The 21,039-nt window shown below is 39.4% G+C and overlaps 1 protein-coding gene across 6 annotated transcripts in view; it reads right to left on the reverse strand.

Moving 5' to 3' along the window:
- CDKAL1 (CDK5 regulatory subunit associated protein 1 like 1) overlaps positions 1-21,039 on the reverse strand; it is a 662,439-nt gene that overhangs the window by 412,699 nt on the left and 228,701 nt on the right. For all 6 annotated transcript variants that reach the window (XM_054505708.2, XM_064597101.1, XM_045866302.3 and 3 more), the window contains one exon: positions 20,886-21,006. In XM_054505708.2, the coding sequence (XP_054361683.1) occupies positions 20,886-21,006 (121 nt within the window). The remainder of the gene's footprint in view (positions 1-20,885; positions 21,007-21,039) is intronic.

The following is a 21,039-nucleotide window of genomic DNA, read 5'->3' on the forward strand; positions in this document are numbered from 1 at the left end:
ATTAAGATGATTACACGCTGAATATGAGGATTGATTTTGTAGTATCTATTCAGACAAAGAAAACTCAAATTTAAAAAGTCATTATGACAAAGTAGCTATATACTAAACTTTTTGCAATTTTTAAAAAAGTATTTATGTATGTATGTATGTATGTATGTATTAAGTAATCTCTACCGCCAACATGGAGCTCAAACTCACAACCCTGTGATCAAAAATCGCATGCTCTTCCCACTGCCCCAGCCAGGTGTCCCAACTTTTGCAATTTTTATAGGCACAAGTTCCATAGCAGTAATAATTCCTTTCTTTATGCAAAGAGTAGCAAGAAAAACTGCAAGATGCGTATGCATGTGTGCATTAAGGTAACACGAACATACAGGCATTGGCTTAATTGTGAGCCAAACCCTTTCTTCTGTGACTGTCACATTTGTGTCCTAACCAAATTCCACCCTTGCCCATTCCCACCTCCAGCAACAACAGAATACCTCTGAAAGCTGTTTTCCAGTCAACAAATGGCAACTGGCAGGAACTGCCAAACTGAAAGAGAGTCTTCTTTAATGGGAAATGACAGCAGGTAATTAAAAAATTTTATTTAATAAATCAAATCATGACATAAACCTGCCACTTAACTGTCCTGTTATTCATCTCGTATTACCTTGAGGTGACAATATTCCACTCACCACTGTGGACAAATTCAGTAAGACTTCATTTACCCTCAGAAGCTGTTCCAAAACTAACTTATTCTCAAGTATACAAACCCAAACCTACCTCCCTCTTTGTCCAGATGACTTTGCTTCCTACATAGGTAAGGTATAAACCTTTTGTCAAAAATTTCAATCTCCTACTTTGGTTTTCCACCTAAATATTTCTTAATATGTTTTTTTTATTTGCAGGATCAATTTTTTTTTTTAAAAACTGGCATATAGTAATTTCTGTAACTAATTTCTTAGAGAGAATATAGTCAGTTCTATGAATTTTAGCACATGCAGAGACATATGGAACCACCACAGCAATAAGAATATGGAAGAGTTCCATCACCCTAACACACTCCTTCCTGCTCTCCCTTTTGTCCCCCCCCCCCTCCCTCCACCTCTAAGCACTGGAAATCACTGATCTCTTCTCCATCATTACCATTTTCTCTTTTCTTGAATGTCATATAAATAAATCATACAGTATATAACCTTTTTAAACTGGCTTTGTTCACTCAGCACAATGTTTTTGAGACTCATCCAGGATGCAAAGGGTATCAATCATTCATTCATGTTTTCATTGCTCACCATCCACTGAATGGATGTAACATAGTTTATTTACCCATTCACTCCCTGAAGGACATATGAAATGTTTTTGGTTTTGGACAATTTGGAAGGGAGCTGCTATAAACACTTGTGTACAGGTTTTCCTATGAAGTCTCCATTTCTCATCCCCACAAGTGGGATTAATGGTCATATGGTAAGTTGGTGTTACATTTTTTGGGAAACTGCAAAACTTCTTTACAAAGTGGCTGTATCATTTTACATCCCCACCAACAATGTGTAAGAGGTCTAGTCGTTCCCAACCCTCACCTGATCCTGTCAGGATTTCTTAATTTTACCTAGTCTAATACGTAAGTTGGCATAGTAATGATGCTGAAAACCTTCTATGTGCTTATTTGCCACTGGAATATCCTCATTGGCTAAGTATCTGTTCACACCTCTTGCCCATTTTTTTTTTTAAGATTTTATTTATTTATTTGAGAGAGAGAATGAGAGACAGAGAGCACGAGAGGGAAGAGGGTCAGAGGGAGAAGCAGACCCCCCGCTGAGCAGGGAGCCCGATGTGGGACTCGATCCCGGGACTCCAGGATCATGACCTGAGCCGAAGGCAGTCGCTTAACCAACTGAGCCACCCAGGCGCCCCTCTTGCCCATTTTTTAAATGGGCTTTTGGTTTTCATACTTAGTTTTGAGAGTTCTTCTAGATATTACTCCTATGCTTGGGTACGGTATGTAAATTTTTTCTCCCGGTCTGCAGCTTACTCTTTATAGTATCATTCACAGAGCAAAATACCTTCATTTTGATGAAGTCCATCTTTTTTCCTTCTCTAGATCATGCTTTGGGTAACATGTCAAAGAACTCTTTGCCTCACCACAGATCACAAGAATGTTCTCCTATGTTTTCTTCTTTTTCTTTCTTTTTCCATATGGGTAACTATCGTTCCAGCAAAATTTGATGTTTTCACTGCTTTCCTGTTGGACAGACTTGGCACCTTTATCAAAAAACACCTGGCCATTCTGTGGGGATCTCTTTCTGGACTTGCTGTTCTGTTCCCAATGACTTGTGTGTCTATCCCTTTATCACTACCACACTCCCTTGATTGCAGCTGCTTTAGAATAGGTTTTAAGTTAGGGTGGTGTGATTCCTCCAATTTTATTCTTTTTGAAAACTATTTTAGGTGGCTCTAGTTCCTTTGCCTTTCCTTATAAAATCTAGGGTCAGCTTGTCCATAACTGCAAAAAAAGAAAAAATCCAACTGTAATTTGTATTGAAATTACTTTAAATCTAAAGATCAATATGGGAAGAAGTGATAGCCTTTACCACGTTGAGTCTTCCAATTCACAACATTATATGTCTATATATTTTCTTAGGTCTTCTTTGATTTCCTCCATTGCATAGTTTTCAACATGCAGCCTTTAATATGATTTGTTAGATTTATACCTAAGTATTTATACATAAGCAATTTTTCTTGGAGCTTCTGTGTAAAGTAATTTCTTAAAATTTCAGTTTCCAATTGTACATTGCTAGTATGTAGAAATATGATTGCTTTTTGTGGGTTTATGTTGCATTCTTGTTCAACTCACTCATGAGTTCTAGGAGGTTTACTGTAAATTCCTTAGGATTTTCTATAACTGTGCCCTCACACATCTAATATTGACTCCTTTGGAAGTAAGAACTCAGATAGTTGCCAGTTTTAGAGCCCATGCCTAAAAACAAGGCTGACTCTTGAGGGTCAGCTGTGGTGGCCAAGTTGGTGTTAACCATCCTCTGATCTACTAGAGTTCCAGTCCCCGTCCTTTGCCCTGGGAACTGTGTGGTCATGGTGCTAGCATGTCTCACATACAAACCCACCCAAGCAATGACCAGTTTGATATTCAAGTAACAGGTGCTTTACATGAGAAAAATAGAGCACTGTCAGAATTCTGTTACACACTTATTCCTTGTGTTTCTCTTTAAAGAATGAGCCAAATTAACTGTAAATTATGCAGCAAAATGCAAACTTAGCAACAACCCATAGTAAAAAATAAATCAATGCATCATAAGGAAATGTGGAGTGAAAAAGACAACCAACATCAAAATGAGGTCAATTGGTGATGATGCTTCTTACAAAAGTAAGCTTTAAGAAGGGAAGTCTGACAGAGAATAAATCAGACTTTCTCATCCAGTGTTCCAAGATAATTAAGTACTACAGAAAATAATCTGAGTGATTATTTTCTAAATTCTCCCAAGGATGGTACACAGACATTTACCAATCTAGAAGTCTAAGAAGGAAGTTAATTCATTTTACACAGCGAATGCCGTAGAACATTCAGGTGTTAGGTTCAGGCTTCATTCTCTCACAGATCACACCCTGAGAAAGACTGAAATACATACTGAGGAAGCAAATAGCAAGAGAGACTTCAGAATACCACTGGCATTTAGAAACCAAGTCATAAAAACCTTTTTGAGAGCTTCCATATGCTAGTCACTATTAGGTGCTAGGGATACAAACACACAAACCTATAAGGGAAAAAAGGAAGGTAAAGAGTAGAATCAGAAATACAGACGGGAAAGGCAAATAATGAATGAACAGAAGACGAATACAAGGAGATACAAAGTCTGGAATTCTTGTGGAGGTTCTCACATATCAAAAGAGAAGCCTTGAGTCTCAACAGCCTCTTTATCCCATTTAATTCAACTCACTTAATAGAAAGATAATTTCACTGTGTTCCACTGTTTGTTCACCAAACATTAATGGCCAAGGTGATACCAATTTCTGGTGTTTCGACCTATACATACTTCAACACAAGCTAACATAAAATATCAATTTTACAATGTCTTGCAGATAACAAAAGCTTCTACTCCTTCCCCAAGCTCTAAAATCCTGAAGGTGAAGGTGTACCACCCACCACACTAGCCTCTTTTGTCTGTCATGAGCCAAGTTCTCCTACGAGTGGGTGCAATGTGCAGGGCTGCTAAACTGTGGGCTCTGCGGTCCAGTGGGCCTCAGTTTCATCATCAATGAAACGAAAATTTTTAATCTCTAAAATCCTTTCTGGCTCTCACAGTCTCTGAATATATGAATCTGCCAAAAGGGTTTTTAATCATCCAAGGATAGAGTGTATTAGGAAGGTGTGTGGGCAGTTGGTATTTGGCCACAGGGCTACAAATAATAAAGGAACTTATTAAATAGTTTGCAAAGTCTATCCCTAATTAAAGGGTTTTTTCCCCTCATCTTTTGTAAGAAAGGCCTCAGACCATTCTCATTAGTTGGCAAGAGATCTCAGGCAGTAACCCATTAATAAAGAGTCTAAATCAACCTGCTGCTCACTATGCAAACTGTTGTGTTTTTCTACTATCCATGTAAACATTCAGTAAAGACATGTTACAAAGGACAGACCCATATATTTTCAGTGGACATATTTAAATTCAACTAGTTCTTTCTTACCTACTGCACCAAAACAAGAAGGTTTTATGGGGTTTTTTTAGATTTTTTATTTTGGAGAAAGAGCGTGCACGTGTGCACACGCACAAGCAGGAGGGGCAGTGGGGGGAGAGGGAGAGAGAGAGAGAGAAACCCCAAGCAGACCCCTCACCGAGTACGAAGCCCCATGCAGGGCTCGATCCCAGGACCCTGAGATCACCACGTGAGCCATAATCAAGAGTAGGACGCCCAACTGACTGAGGCACCCAGGCACCCCAAAACAAGGCGGTTTTTAATAAAACATCCTAATTATATAAAAGTCAAAGATGTGGGTTCCAGGCATTATTTCATCCATTCACTCACTCACTCACTCACTCACTCACTCACACAAATGTCTGGATGGTTCAGTAACCAGATTACCCCAAATGGCTATGTTGTTTTAGAAAGAAGGAATAAACAAACACAGGGTTAAAGAAAATAAATAAAGAGAACACAGTCTAATTAATGATGATGATGATGATGATGATGATGATAGCAATCACTTATACATAATTACTATTTGCCAGATGATATTTTAAACTATGCACAGATATACTTACTCCTCATGAGAAGCCTATGAAATAGATATTATTATATTATGAATGTTCCCACTTTAGAGATGAAGAGACCGATGCACAAACAAACTTGCTCAGACTTACCCAGTGAGCACTGGAGCCAGGATCTAGACCCAAGCAGTTCAGCTCCAGAATTATGCTCCTTACACTACGCCAAACAGCCCCTCACATTCGATACATGAGGCTGCAACTCTTAGCTACATTTATGCTAAGATGGTAGCTCTGGGCACATTACTTAATCTCTTCAACTTCAGTTTCCCTAAAATGGGGATAATCATGAAGCCTTTATAGTGAAATAATTGTTAGCTCTGTAAATGGCAATGTTTTAGAAAGCAATCTGAGGGGCACCTGGCTGGTCTGTCAGTAGAGCCTGTGACTGTTGATCTCAGGGTCGTGAGTTCAAGCCGCATGTTGGCCTTGGAGCCTACTTAAAAAAAAATAAAATAAAATGCCTGTAGAAAGTGCTTTGAGTTTATATTCCAAGACCCATAAAAGGATTCCTAACTTTGACATAATCCACTTGTTAACTCATCCTAAATATATTTGAAAATCTATGCTTCTTAATTATGTGGTAGAGTTGACCCTCAAACAACACAGAGGGTTAGGGGTGCTAACCCGCTGCACAGTCAAAAATCAACATAAAACTTTTGACTCCCCCAAAAACTTAACTACTGTTGACTGGGAGCCTTACCTTAACTACTGTTGACCAGAGAAGCTTACCAGTAACATAAACAGTCAATAAAAACATATTTTGCTTGTTATATGTATTATATACTATATTATTACAATACAGTAAGCTAGAAAAAAAAAGGTTATTAAGAAAATCATATATAAGAGAAAATACATTTCTGCAGCTGTACAAATACTTACTTAAAAAATCCAGATGTAAGTGGACCTGTGTGGTTCAAACCTGTTTTATTCAAGGGTTAACTGTAGTACATGTTAAACATGCTAAAGTTAATTGCAGTTAAACAATCAGAAAAGAAAGAAAATCAAAAGACAAAAGTAAATTTATGAAGTACTGTATTCTTAAAAAAAAAATGGGTACTCTAGTCTAGCTTTATTAAAGTTACTTTTTGGCTGTTATCAATATATCTAAATTCAGGGGAAAAGCTCTTCCAAATGTCCACTCTTAAAAAGAAAAAAAAAAAAAACCCACAACTAATCATTCTGTATTAGATGTAAAGAAAAAAACAGCACATGGGTGGTACTGAAGACCAAAATAAATGTCTAAGCAATCAAAATATCTTAATGACAATGGCCCCTCGTGGGTGGACAGGATACACAAAGATGGAAGAATGGTAAGGGAACTAAGCAATAATTTAGAGAAGATGAAGAGACTGTAAGAGAAATCAGGAAATACAGCTATGGCAGGACCAGTCAACCAAAGTGGTCCAGGGACCATTACGATAAAAGCAAGGCAGTGCCGGGTTACAGAAAGGGAGCTAAGAAATGCAGCAAGCCACAGCAACGCTGCCGCCAACAAGCACTGTGGAGCAGTACCGGGAAAATACCCTCCGTATGAGTCGAGGACAGTCGTGTTGCAGTGCTGAATTCTGAATTAGGGCAGTAACTTCAAAATCAAACACAAAGCAAACCCGAAATGCCTGTACTGCTCTCTCCCCCGTCATCCACATACGATAATCTACCACTAGAATTAAACGGAGTCACATTATGTCTCCAAGGAGCCACTAGCCGGTGTCACTGAACGCCACTGACCCTCATGCTGGTGGCCGCACCCAGAGCCCCACTCTCTCCTCGTGGACATCTGACGCAGACAGACGTCTCTTCCAAAAATCGGTTCCACATGTCAACATCAGCACTGCTGTTGACACAGTGTCTTTGTCTTTATTGCTCTGCTTACTTGGCAAATAATTGTAAAATTAAGGTAGGAAAATAAAAACATAAGCCTAATTGCAGAAATAAGAATGAGAAAGAAGCTGGGGTATGTGGAAAGGGGCCTTAACAGTTTCGGCCTTTGGAAATAAAATCAGAGGCGCTTAGTTTAAGAGAGTAAACAGAGAATCAACATTCAAAGGATCATGGATTGCCCAAACTCCAGAGTGAGAACAGTATGTGACCGCAGTGGATGAATTCTCAAAGGTAATCAACCAGCAAAGAGGGTGTCAACGGCTCGCACGTTCCACATGGTGAACACTATGATTGGACAAGCCCATTTTTGGCCCTCCTATGTTATTTTTTTCTATATTTGTGGTCACTTCTAGGTATACAACCCTAAGTCACAGACACATAAAAAGAACTGACGGTTATTATACTCCATGAAGACTAAAACAGAATTATTTACCAGTCAACTATGCTAGACTGGGACTCTCGGGAGGCAGGGAAAAACTAGGAAGCCCTGTTTCTTTCACTGCACTTGGAGCACCTGATACATACAGAGAGCCTGCAAATATTTGTTGACTGAATGAGTGAAGGAGTACAGAACCAACGAATATGTAGACAAACCAATGAATAAAGCCGACCACCAAACTTGAGCTCTTCCACGCACAAGGTGCTACCGGTCCTAAATAAATAAATCCATCCTTACATACCATTCTATTAAATTTGTAGAGGCATGTGGTGGGAAGGAACAACAGAGAAGGGGAAAGGGGGTGGGGAAGGAAGAGAACAGACTTAAAATCCCGGTTCAGACAGTTTACGTTTTCCTCAAGAACTGCAATGGAACAATACATAAAAGGTACTTTACAGGGTGGAAAGATCTTCCTAAACCCATATTACCTCCCACAATTAATAGCTATTTCAAGGAGAACCTCAAAAGAACCATAAAATATACATTACAAATCACAAAGCTACATATGTTGTTTGAAAACATAGAGCAGGATTTTAAAAAATGACCTTGCCTTAAACCCAGGTTCTTTCGTGAATTTATAAAAAAACAGACATTCCTCACAGACTGCTTCATCAGATAAAGTAAACGAGGTCGTAACTACATGCACTATTGCCTTTTCAAAAAGCCAAACAAAACATTCTGCTTTGTCAGGGTTACAAAAAATAAAACAACTGGTGCTACCATGCTGAGATGTAGAAAAAAAAATTTTTTAAGTGGTTTCTGAAATAAATATGAGATATGTACTATTTTTGTGTTAAAAAAAACTGACAAGCCTTTACCCACAATCGTAGGTGTAATCCAAATATCCTTAATTAAAGTTGCGCTGGACAAGTTTTGGAGGGTGTTTTCCTTCCTGATAAGGATTAGAAAATAAGTTTTCCTGAAGCAACAGGAAAATCGACAGATGGCAGCTCTTTGCATATAGCCAGTCGTCCACTCCCAGTGTGCCCTTCCCAGTGCAACTCATTCTCATGTACCCTAACTCAAGCTCTGGTTAAAAAAGTAAAGAGAAAAAAAAAAAAAGGGAAAGAAAAGACAGGAAGATCCAGGAACCCTCTATCTCTGAATCTGTATGATTTGGTATCCCAAGCGCTACACATCAAAACAGGGAACTCATTCCACCGGATAAACTGGATGCACCTTCAGAGGCACCTGGCAAGCATCCTCGCCCACCTCCCTTTGACAGCCCCTTCTCTTTTTAAAAATCTGGGGCCCACAGTATCACCCCCAGGTTTAGTACGATATCCTCCACTTTACTCTCAAACTTTAGCTCACACTGGCATTCCTTTCAATTAACTCAACAACTACAGTCGGAATGAAAGGATAAAAAACTGAGCTAGAGACCACCGACCTTGGGGTTTACTGGAAAAAGAACTGGTCAGGTGAAGGGGTTCAAGTCACAACCCTGCCACTTACTGCCCTGGGGTCCTCAGCAAACTACAACCTAATTAAGTCTCAGATTTCTCTTCTGTATAGTTGTGAAAGTAGTAAACTTAATAATAATCACAGTGAATGGATGCTATATGCCAGGCAGTGTGTTAATTACTTTTAACAGATGACCTTTCAATTCTCACAATAGTATGATTACCCCCACTGTACAAATAAAAGAATTGAGCCTGATGGAGGGGTTGAATAATTTATACAATGTCACACAGCAAATGATGAAATGAGGAGGCCAAGGTCTGAACCTAAGCAATCTCAAGCCACCTCTTTCTTTCTTCTGCCATTCCCTATTCAAAACACCACCACACTCACAGACTCATCATTCCCTGTGTAGGGCACAGCCTGTATACGTTCCCTATGTGTGACAAGTCCACACCACTGTTCATGCGTGTATCTTCCCACCTGCTTAAGTCTCCTCTGAACCCAACTAGGAGATAAACTTTGAGACACAGTCTAAATATCCACTTTCTATGGAAGCCCTCCCTAACATCCCGACAATCCATCGTGGTCCTAATATAACTCTGTCTACTCCTGTACTATTGTATTGACAATGTTATAACTATTTTGTGCTTGGTTCACTCTCCTGTGGGATTCTCAAGGGCAGACGCCAACGCGTAATGGACACATCTATCTATCCTCAGCACTTAACACATGTTCCACCACATTTGTTGAGTAAATAAATGTCCAGACGGGGGGCTCTTTGGTTTTCTTAATGAACAAACATAAAAGACTTCTACACATGCAATAAAATTTTAAAAACTTTCTAAACTGTAAATACATCTGTAACTATTTACAATTTACAATTAATGTACCTCCTCACCATACAATCTATGAACTAACTTGAAGAAAGTATTAACCATTCTACTCAATTAACCATAACCTAAGGTTTCCTTAATGTTACACCCAAATTTGAGTATCTTTAAATTTTCAGGTTTTTTTAATCCCTTCCTCAAACTACACAGTTTTGTTTAATTAGAAAAGTAGTAAGCAAGGTGCACTTTTTAGTTGGAGCAATGGTATATCCTCTAACATGCTAGCATTTGAAATGCTTTTTTAAAACCAACCATTTCTTTTTTATTTTTTAATATTTTTTTTAAAGATTTTATTTATTTATTCATGAGAGATAGAGAGAGAGAGAGGCAGAGGCAGAGGGAGAGGCAGGCTCCCCGCGGAGCAGGGAGCCTGATGCGGGACTCGATTCCAGGACCCCGGGATCATGACCTGAGCTGAAGGCAGACGCTTAACCGACTGAGCCACCCAGGCGTCCCGTAAAACCAACCATTTCTTTATATATAGTTACTAAGACAGTTATATATTCATTTCAAAGTTTATATAAAACAATGACTACATAAAGAAGAATTTACAAAATTTAAGATTAAACCCCCATCCTAATTCTGCCTAAAATTTCTAGCTGGGCCTCTTATTCAAAGGCATTTATTACACCAGCATTTAAATGTTCTACTAAATGATAATTACTTCACAGGTATGAACCAACAGTGCCATCCACTGTTCTTACGAATGATCTTTCCCAAATCCAGCTTTATAAGGCACTAAAAATAAGATTACTTTAAAATTTTATGTCAACAGTATTTAAGTGACAATAAGGTATTTGGGGATTTCATTGAAGATATCAAAAAAGCAGCAAATTTCAGGACAACTAGTTTTTGGATAAAAGTAAAAATGTAACAAGTTCGAAATCACCATAAATACTTCAATTTCACACATTTAATTGTTTGAGATAAGTTTCACTTCATTCATAGTCCAAATTATCATATTCTCTTTTTCTACAAAACAAATGACTAGAGCAAGAGAGAAATAATTACAATTACACTCCAGTGCAGCCAGAAAAAATTCTCTGCATTTGAGTAACACTGCTGTCCCTAAAATACTAAAATATTTATGAAGTGAATACTGTGAGCAAGACACTGTACCAAAAGCTATGGGGGAAACTAAGATTAATTTTTTTTAAGTTTGTCGTTCACTTAACACTGAACAAGTGAAGTGGGAGACTGATAAGCTGATGATGAACTGAATGAACTCCTAACTTTAAATTGTGAAACCAGCCACTTCCTTGCCTAGATAGTACAAAGGATGAAGAGATAGAAAGGGGAGGAGGAGTCTCGGAGAATACTGGTAGAGTGGAGGATACAGCAACATCAAAATTCTAAGGAAAACACTTATTGAAGTACTCACTGTGTGAGGGGACACATATAATACAGGCAGCACGTGTCTACATCAGAAAAGAGATTAGCTCTAAGACGGATCTAATTTATCTGAGTCACCAAGCCAGAAAACAACAGTGTCTATGACTCCAAACCCAAATGCAGAGCTCTCTCCAAGGAACCACAGACTCCAGTGTTTTTTCCAGGAATAAGCCCATGTCACGCTCCAGGCTCATGGCCTCCAGGAGGAGATAATGTTCTTGGCCTCCAGAAGTTTATAGAAGAACAAGAATAATAACAGCTCTCTGCTCACCTTAGGGACATGCTACAAGAATGGTTACAACCTCTCGAGTCAGGCTTCGCATTAGCCATGTTAGACTTCTGTAGTTTACTTTTGTGAAAGAATTTACTGTAGAGAACATAATATAAAATGTGCAAGTCATTTTAAGCTACAAATCTAAAGAACAGTCTCTCTCTTCTAGTAATTAATCAGAAAGACTACCTTCCAGAGATTACCTTTGGTCAACAGCAGAGGCTTTGCAAATTAGCATAACAGATGACAGAAATAAGTTTTCACTTGTGAAAGTAGCGGTTAGCTACAAAGGACAAGTGGGTAACTTCTAGCATAAAAGGTAGTAGAAACAAGATCTAAGGAGAGAAATCAGTGGCACTCCAGATAAGTGGATTGGCTAAAATAGTCTCCACAGTAGGGTAAAGGATCTGTTAACACACCAGCTGAGACCAGTTTCTCAACCTATAATGACAGACCAGGATTTTGATTTCCAACCTCTAGTAAATCATCATTTTTATAAAATACAATGAAAATTAGTTCCAAGCTATTGCAGCAGTGGTAAACTATCTTAAAAGTTTCTCAGATGTTTGCTGTCCATTTCTCCCCTTGTCACAGAGCAGTCGTCAGCAGTTAATGACCCAGCACTGGTCCATGAACCACACTTCGGGCAGCCCTGGCTTGGACACTAAGGATCTTCTTGGGCTTGGTCCCTACTGGACCATCACTCCAGACACTGTTAGAGGATTCTGGTCGACTGAGGCTGACCACACTGTCTCACTGGGCTCAAGTGAACCTTTCAACACAAGGTGTGATTTAATCACCCAAAAGGAGAGTTCGGACTTCACCAGGCTTACAAGAACAGGTGGACTGTGCCGGCTTGTTTAGTAAGTTCTTATTTCAGATTGTGGACTGGGACTTGCTTTCATTATAACCTGACAGCTGGGCTGGAAGGAAGCAACTAATCCCCATTGGTAGTGACTACCGTCTATCCAAAAACCCCCTAAGAGTTAGTTGTACATAACGAAATTGGCTTGGGTTAATTTGCAGTCATCAGTGCCCGATATATAAAAAGCCAACTGACCCATAATTTTTAAATAAGAGAGTGACTATATAGTCTGCCAAAACTTTCTGGGAAATGTTTTATCTTGAGATTCTGCCTCTTAGAGAGGGTTATTATGACCTTCTAACAGCTGTGTCTAAGGATGACACAGAAGCTGAAGGAGTTATTCTCAAGAGAGCATATTCAAAAGACTGCCATGATTTTTTTTTTTAAAGATTTTATTTATTTATTTGAAAGAGAGAGAATGAGAGAGAGCACATGAGAGGGGGGAGGGTCAGAGGGAGAAGCCGACTCCCTGCCGAGCAGGGAGCCCGATGTGGGACTCGATCCAGGGACTCCAGGATCATGACCTGAGCCGAAGGCAGTCGCTTAACCAACTGAGCCACCCACGCGCCCGACTGCCATGATTTATATCAGGACATTGGAACAACAGTCTAGCATGAACTAAAGAAAAAAAATCTTAATTTCTTCACATGATGCGAAGATATAAAAACTCAATAAATCATTATTGAATATACTAAAATATGCAGTCATTTCAAAGACATTATAAGCTTTTCCAAACTTTGTCCTCGCACAATATTAAAAGGATTCACCCCAGTATGAGTGTGATCCCACATATATTCAACCTTCTAAGAGGCTTTCCTTGGAACCGTAATTAAAAGCTTTTAGAGTGCTTCTAATTAAAATACCTCTTAAAATGTTTTTTTATACAAGGTAATTTTCTGAAAGCTCCAACTTAAGAGTAACAGAAAAAGATGGCTTTTGAGGCTTTGACGTTCCGCACGTGTATTGATGACGGCGGTAGTCCTGTTTGATGCCAAAGGTCGGGGAAACCACTTTACTGTGTGGCTGCCACTGTGTCTCACAGAGGGGCGGTGAGGAAGTGTCTGAGTATCTCACAGCTCTCCAATTCGAGGTCTGCGGGTCCCTGCTGTGCACCCTTAGCCCCTAGAAAGATAGTCATGTTGCAATCTAAAAGCATTCCCCAGGATACAGAATAGAAAGAGACCCAAATCCTCCCCATCCGGGAGCTGTAATTCAGTCTGAGTTTAGAGCTGTGTGTTTTGGATTAGTTCATTCCATGTTAGTTACCTGTTGACTTGCGAAATGTTTACCTTTGCATATCATAATACCTAACACAATACCTGGTAATGTGTAAGCACATAATAATTGTATTTTCAAATGTACTATGATTATGTCTAGTTAATAACTATTTCATGTTGTAATCATCAGAACCAGAAAGATAACAAAATGTTATTAGGTGTGATTATATTTCTCTAAAAACAACACCACTTATAATAAAATAAATTATCGTTCTTTCATTCATTCATTCATTCAAATGTTTAGAGAGCACCTATGAATCCAGCACTGGATAGAGATGGTAAATTCTGAACATTATAGAAAGAAAGTGAAAACATCCAAGTTAGCTTTTTTCCACAAAGACATGATATTACAGGTGGAAAAAAGTAACAGATACTTTAAAAAATGATAATAATTTCAAGTACATAATCTCAAAATTAGATTTCCCTTTAAAGGTTCCCATATACCATCATTTTATGTCTGACAGATGGCAAGTAACAAGAAAAACGAGGTAAATCTTAAAAGAGAAAATGTTAGTAAAATATTACAGGGTCAGACAGTATTTTCTTAGATGTGCTCGGCCCAGGGGAGGAATATCCCTTCAAACAAGGGATAATCTGATAGTAGGACCTAAAAAGCAATACAACTTCTATCAGAACGGCTAAGCAGCATCCAACTCTTGGCTTTGGAAGAACAAAAATTGCCAAGAGATTGTCAAAACTGATGACTTTAATAGTGACAGAGGAGGCAAAAATGAGGCACAGATTTTCTTTATGGCCCAATTTCCAACTTTTTACTTTTTGTCTCTACACCACCTAGGACCTTCTATCTCCACTACTAGAAAAAAAAACAAGGCAATCACACACATAGGGCCCCTAACAAAACCTAAGCTTTCCAACCTCAGTGCACTTCTTGTGTCTATGCACAGGATGACTCCTTATTATGTGGACCACAGTGTTGGATGGATCCATTTTTTAAATCTACATAAACACCCACATATACTCTACTTCAGAACTAGAAACACATTCTACCAATTTAATGAAAAAAATGAAACACTTTGGCATGAATCTTCAAATTTTTATCTTTACCTCAGAAACTAGCTCATTTCTGGCTAGATACTTAATTCGAATCTAACACATGATGTCACTTCCAGTTTATAGAAAATACGTAGTATAGAATAACAACTGAATACCAACACCAATGGGAGGAAGAGAGGAGAAAGGAGTGCTGACGAATCCTGGGGAGGGAGGCTGGTATTCCAATCAAGAACTTGCCCTATCTCGAGTCAGGGCCATCAAAAGATCACAGTATATTAACTAAAACATAATGGGACAAAACACGGAAACACTACCCTCTATTTCTCCTGCTAGCATGAAAGAACGGAACCACGTTCTGTACACTCAATCATTTAAGACCTTTAAGAAAAAGAACTAAGTCCTACACTTGGGCTTACCGATGTCCTTTACTCCTTTTTTTTTTTTTTAAAGATTTTATTTATTTATTTATAAGAGACAGAGATGGAGAGAGGCAGAGGGAGAAACAGGCTCCCAAGGAGCAGGGAGCCCGATGCGGGACTCGATCCCAGGACTCTGGGATCATGACCTGAGCCAAAGGCAGATGCTTAACCATCTGAGCCACCCAGGCGCCCACCAATGTCCTTTACTCCTATACCTGAGGATGCACAAAAGTGTCCTTCTTCCTTGCCAAAGCTTACTTTTCCATCTGTATACACGATCCCATTGAAACAGTTCCTGCTGTCAATATATTTCTACTCCTTACCCCCTGCCTCTAAACTGGCTCAGACAGAAGCATCTTTCCATTCTCTAGAGACCACTTCTCTTCCTTTATAGTTAAACTCCTCCAAAGAGTAATCTTCCTGGAACAAAACTTACTAATTTTGAATCTTCCCACTCTCCTGAAACAGTTCACCTATCCCAGCATTATTTCTCCTGAAGGGGTCGAAAGCAACTGATGGGATGACTCTCCCTATTCACACACCTTCATCTCTGACTACGTCTAGTTCATAGATGACTCCTCCCATATCCTATGTGCAGACAGTAAGCACTCACCTTCCATGACCTCACTCACTCACGCCTCTCCAACTAAAGCTTCTTTGTGGCCTTGTACTTCCATCCCCCACCATTCCTTGGAACTTCCAATCAATGGTTACAAGTAATTCCACTGGCGTATGCCAAAGCCCATTTTCTTAACCGTGACACAGTTCTGCCATCCTTACTATTCATTCCCCAAACTACCACTCAGACCCCTAGTCCTTCCTGGCAGGGTTACTGTAACGGCCTCATAAATGATCTCCCTGTACCTATCTTCCAACACCAACGCACATTACAAGCTGGTACCAGAATAATATCCCTACTGCCCAGCTAGGATTATTTCTCACCTCTGTTCCAGACTTCAGCGGCTCTCCTTGTCCTTTACTAACTGGAATTAAGTGTAATTTCTCACCCTGGGGCAATTACATTCTTCACACAAAAGATGATTTATCCACTTTTCCTTGCATACACTGGAAACACCAGACTGCCCAGAGAAAATTACCTTCTTCATAAACAACTCACGTGGTCCACTCATACGCCTTTGCTCATTCTTTCCTCTACCTACAGTGTTCTCATCATACCTATCCTACTCCCCGGAACCATGCAGGCCAAACGGGAATTAAAGCTGCAGATGATATTAAGGATGCTCATCAGCTGACATTAAAATAGAGCATCCAGGTGGCTCCAGTGTAATCACTTAAAAGTGGGAGAGAGAGAGAGTCGGAGGAGAAATACGATACTGCAGGCTTTGAAGATGGAAGAAGAGGATCATACGCAAGGAATGTGGGTGGCCCTCTGAGGCTGAAGAAAGGAAGTAAACAGATTCTCCCCAACAGCCTACAGAACACAGCCCTGCCTATAGCACGTTAGCACTGCAAGACCTGTGTTAGACTTCTGACTTCCAGAACTGTAACGTAATAAATATGTGTAGTTTTAAGCCACCCAGTTAGTGGTCATCTGAAACTGAATATACCTCCATACATAATTATCACAATTCTACCTATCTTTCGGGGCCCATTTCAAAAGTCTCTATAATGCAAACAGTATTCGGCTCCCACGAGATCCCTCTCTGCCAACCACACTAGAGAGGCTTCCTTGCTCCTCTGAACCCACAAAAGTATCTGATGGACTAATAGGTAATTCTCGGTCTTAGCCGCTTACCAGCTACATGACAGCGTAAAGTCTCTTAACCTCTCTGCACTTTACTTTCGTCGCCTATTAAAAAACAATCTCATAAGGCTGTTGTGAGGATTAAATATAGGAAAGAATATACATTTCTAAGAACCGTGTCTGGCACACAGTAGGCATTCAATTTGCCTTAGGAATCATCATAAACTGTATTCTCACTTGTTTTTTAGAGTCAAAGCCACATCACTGTCTTATCAGCATACCAGACAGACATGTGCCTCCCCACGCTTCCTCTGCAGGGCGTCTCTGCCACACTAGAGACAGTCTAGAAACAGGAACTGTACCAGGCGACTGGCAGCTAACCTCAAAAAGCTCACCTCAGAAGACAAGAAGAGCACTGGAAACTGGAGCAATGAATCAAGTGGACCAAAATTTATATACTCAGTACAGCAAACAGAAACAAAGATGGATAGCTGAATGCCAGAGAGAGGTATTAGGAGAAAAGATAAATGTTATTTAAGAAATAAAAGGCACACTCATTATAGACATTATGATCCAATACATAATTCTCTCAGCTCCTCCAGAATCTAGCATGACCTGAAATTTTTAACTTCTTCATTGGTAAAGCAATTAATACACTCCTTATACTCCTTTAGAAATGTAACAAAGTGTAACAACTTTGTAGACTCTAATAGCAACTTCAACAATTTACTAACATACACAATAAAGCTTGCTGCAAATGTGAGCCTTTTCCCAAATGGAGAATGGAAAATTTATATGAAATTTAAGATGTCCGTTTTTAAGTTGAAAGCAATAAATTTTGTCAAGATTTTGATGGAAAGGATAATTTTCTCTTGAAAGAAATAATTATGGATATACTTCTTTTAAAACATTTGAATATAAGTTTAAAAAAAAAAAAAGCAATGAGCTCCACCAGAGGTAAAAAATAAAATCCAAGCAAAGATGTTAAGAATGATACCATGACAAATGCTTACAGGGATGCTCTCACCTGAGAGCAAATGATAAGGCTACAACTGATTCAGGAAAGTGATTAGTAGTCAGAGAAGGTCAGAAACAACGATCTCAATTAGAGATAATATGGACTAAATTCTCTTAACATCAAAAGCATATTTGCTAATTTACTTACTAAGGATCAGTTCTATATGGTAATATGAGAGAGTGATGGCAAATATCCAGTGAGCTTTAAAAGGCTTACAGTGCAAGGGGCAACTGGGTGGCTCAATCAGTTAAGTGTCCGACGCTTGATTTCGGCTCAGGTCATGATCTCAGGGTCATGAGATTGAGCCCCGTGTCAGGCTCCGCACTCAGCGAGGAGTCTGCTTGAGGACTGTCTCTCTCCCTCTCCCGGGGTCCCAACCCCCATGCTCACGCTCACGGGTGCACATGCCCCCTCTCTCTAAAATAAATAAATCTTTCTTAAAAAATTAAAAAAATAAAAAGTTTATAGTGTAGCCTCACTTTAAGAAACACTAAATCCAAAAGAAAGGAAACCCAAATAAAATTCCTGAATATTTTTCACTTACCACCTAAAAAGAGCATATAACTGCACAGGGAAGGATTACCAACACGGTGAATGGGGAAAGGATAAGATGTGCCAGGGAAACCTGATGGTGTGCCCAGGGGCCTGCAGTCAAGACAGAGGAGAACCTTGAGTTTGGGGATCTCAAGTCGTTCAGTGTGACGGAACCCTGGAGGGTGAGGCAGGGAGTGACCACATGAAGAAGTGCACAGAAACTAGAAAAATGAAGCATCTTTGAAAACCAACAGTTAAAAGCAACACTCCAGAGGTCAACAAGAGCTTCAAAGTCACACCGAAGAAACCAAATGGATCTAAATATAATAGTGTTTGATAGACCCTGAAATATTAACATGCTTAAAGAAATGTATCTTGGCGAAAAAGGAATGATTATTCCTATATTGGGAAAAAAAGAGAGAGAGAGAGATTCTCAGAAACACTTGACTTTGCCCTCCTAAAGGCATTGTTCAGGAGAAAGCTTGCTTAGCCAAACTCCAGGTATTAAGGTCCAACTGGGAAGGCAATCTGTACTGTGAAGAGAATTTAGCATAAACCCATTAAAATTTCAAATTATAAAAATCAATCATTCATTCAGTAAGTAAATATTTATTAAATCCCTGCTGTGTACGTTCTTCCATATTCTAAGGATACAGTGGTAGGCAAGAGAGTTGAAATTCCCTGTCATCTTGGAGCTTACTACATGCCAATGAGGAGAGATGATTAAAATAGAAATGAACTCATATATATTTCAATAATGACAAGTGTTACAGAAGAAAATAAGGCAAATAGGGAGGATAGGGAATGTAGGGATATGGCAATTTTAGGTAGAAAATCGGGAGTAAAAAGAAAAACTGCAGTATCTGAAGGAAGAGGGAGAATGGAGACGGAGGGAGAAACAAACAGCCTTATGCTTCTAATTTGGCTCAGGCTCAAAAGAGAGAATATATTAGATGCTCCAGTCAATGTGATAATGACATTTCTCACTGCTATACTCTGATTTAATCACTAGCCTCTGAGCTTGATGAGTGCAGGTTTCTGAATCTTCAATGCTGAAGATCAGATGTTGGTCCCAGGTAAATTCACCAAGGCAAAGGAAAGTCAACCCAGGCAGCTTTTAGGGAAAAACCAAATGACATCTTCAACCTTCCCTGATCTTTGGCAGTGGTGAGAAGGATTAACCAGAAGGTGATAAAACTAGAGAAAAGATGGCCAGTGACAAAAGAGCTGGGACTGTGCAGGAGGAAATGGAGGCATGGCTTAGAGAGGTAGAACAGTGCTGGAGAAGGAAAAAGACAAGTTCACCCACTCTCCACAGGAAACAGCATGATGGAAGCAAAGGACAAAGGAAAAAAATTCCAGAAAGGAGGGAAGGAGGCTGAAATCAAAAAGAAGGAGGACAGGGGCACCTGGGTGGCTCAGTCGGTTGAGCATCTAACGCTTGATTTCAGCTCAGGTCATGATCTCAGGATTGTGAGATCGAGCCCCACATTGGGCTCCATGCTCAGCGTGGAGTCTGCTTGAGAATCTCTCCTTCTCCCTCTATCTCTAAGTCCACCCCACCCCCCCACTCATGTGCCCTCTCTCACTCCTAAATAAAATCTTGGGGAAAAAAAAAAAGCAGGATAGCTTATGTCTGTTCAAGGCAGTTCTGTGATTGGAGGGACTCCCATGATTTAAAGAACAGAAGGCCTTGGCCTCATCATATTTTCAGACTACACTAATATTGATGACAAATTCCATTAATGCAAATAAAACGAAGTGCAAATGAGCACACCAAGAGTCAAAAGTAAGGGTCAGGAACTTCAAACTAAGATGTGAAAATAAGAGTGCTTAACATTCAGTTCACGATGCTTATTTTTAGTTCAAAGCTCATAAGGGCAACATTTTATTTTTATTTTTTTTAAAGATTTTATTCATTTATTTGAGAGAGAGAGAGAGAGCGCACAAGCAGGGGGAGAGGCAGAGAGAGAGGGAGAAGCAAACTCCCCATTGAGCAGGAAGCCCAACTCAGGGCTCGATCCCAGGACCCTGAGATCATCATCTGAGCCAAAGGCAGATGCTTAACTGACTGAGCCACCCAGGCACCCCAAGGACAACATTTTAAAACATGTATTTCAGATAGTTAATAATCAAAACATGGTTAGTATCTCGGGCATTATTTACTATAACTCTATTAAAAAAACAAAGATGATGGGTATGTTAATCATTCCAACAACAAAATTCTTTTTAAAAATATTTTAATCAAAGGTTATGGCTGGAAAATGAAATCCATGTTTATTACCAAAAAGGCATTGGAATAATATTAATCAAAGACCTAAAGCCTTGCTGCAAACATACAGGTAATTTGTACACAGGGAACATTTAACAGGGAACTACATTCATGCGATTTAGAGCTTTTTGATTTTTCTTTCCCATGAAAATGTTCAACTGCTTTATTCTGTCACATGTTCAGAGGGAAAACCTGAATTCATGAAGTATACTGAATATTTTATGAGTAAGCTTGAGAGACACTTACCCAGTATTGATGGAAATGATTTCTATCAGTGGATTCTTCCTGATCTTTGGCAAATCCAATCGCGCTCCACCCAAGCGCTTTCCATTATCCTTTTTCTGACCCAGCAGTCTCACAGAGTGACCTTCAAATAAAGCATATAAATACACATTAGCAT

This window comes from Mirounga angustirostris, unplaced genomic scaffold (genome assembly GCF_029215605.1).
Source record: "Mirounga angustirostris isolate CCGP_5_RB_7025 unplaced genomic scaffold, mMirAng1.0.hap1 SCAF_8, whole genome shotgun sequence".
Classification (NCBI taxonomy): Eukaryota; Metazoa; Chordata; class Mammalia; order Carnivora; family Phocidae; genus Mirounga; species Mirounga angustirostris.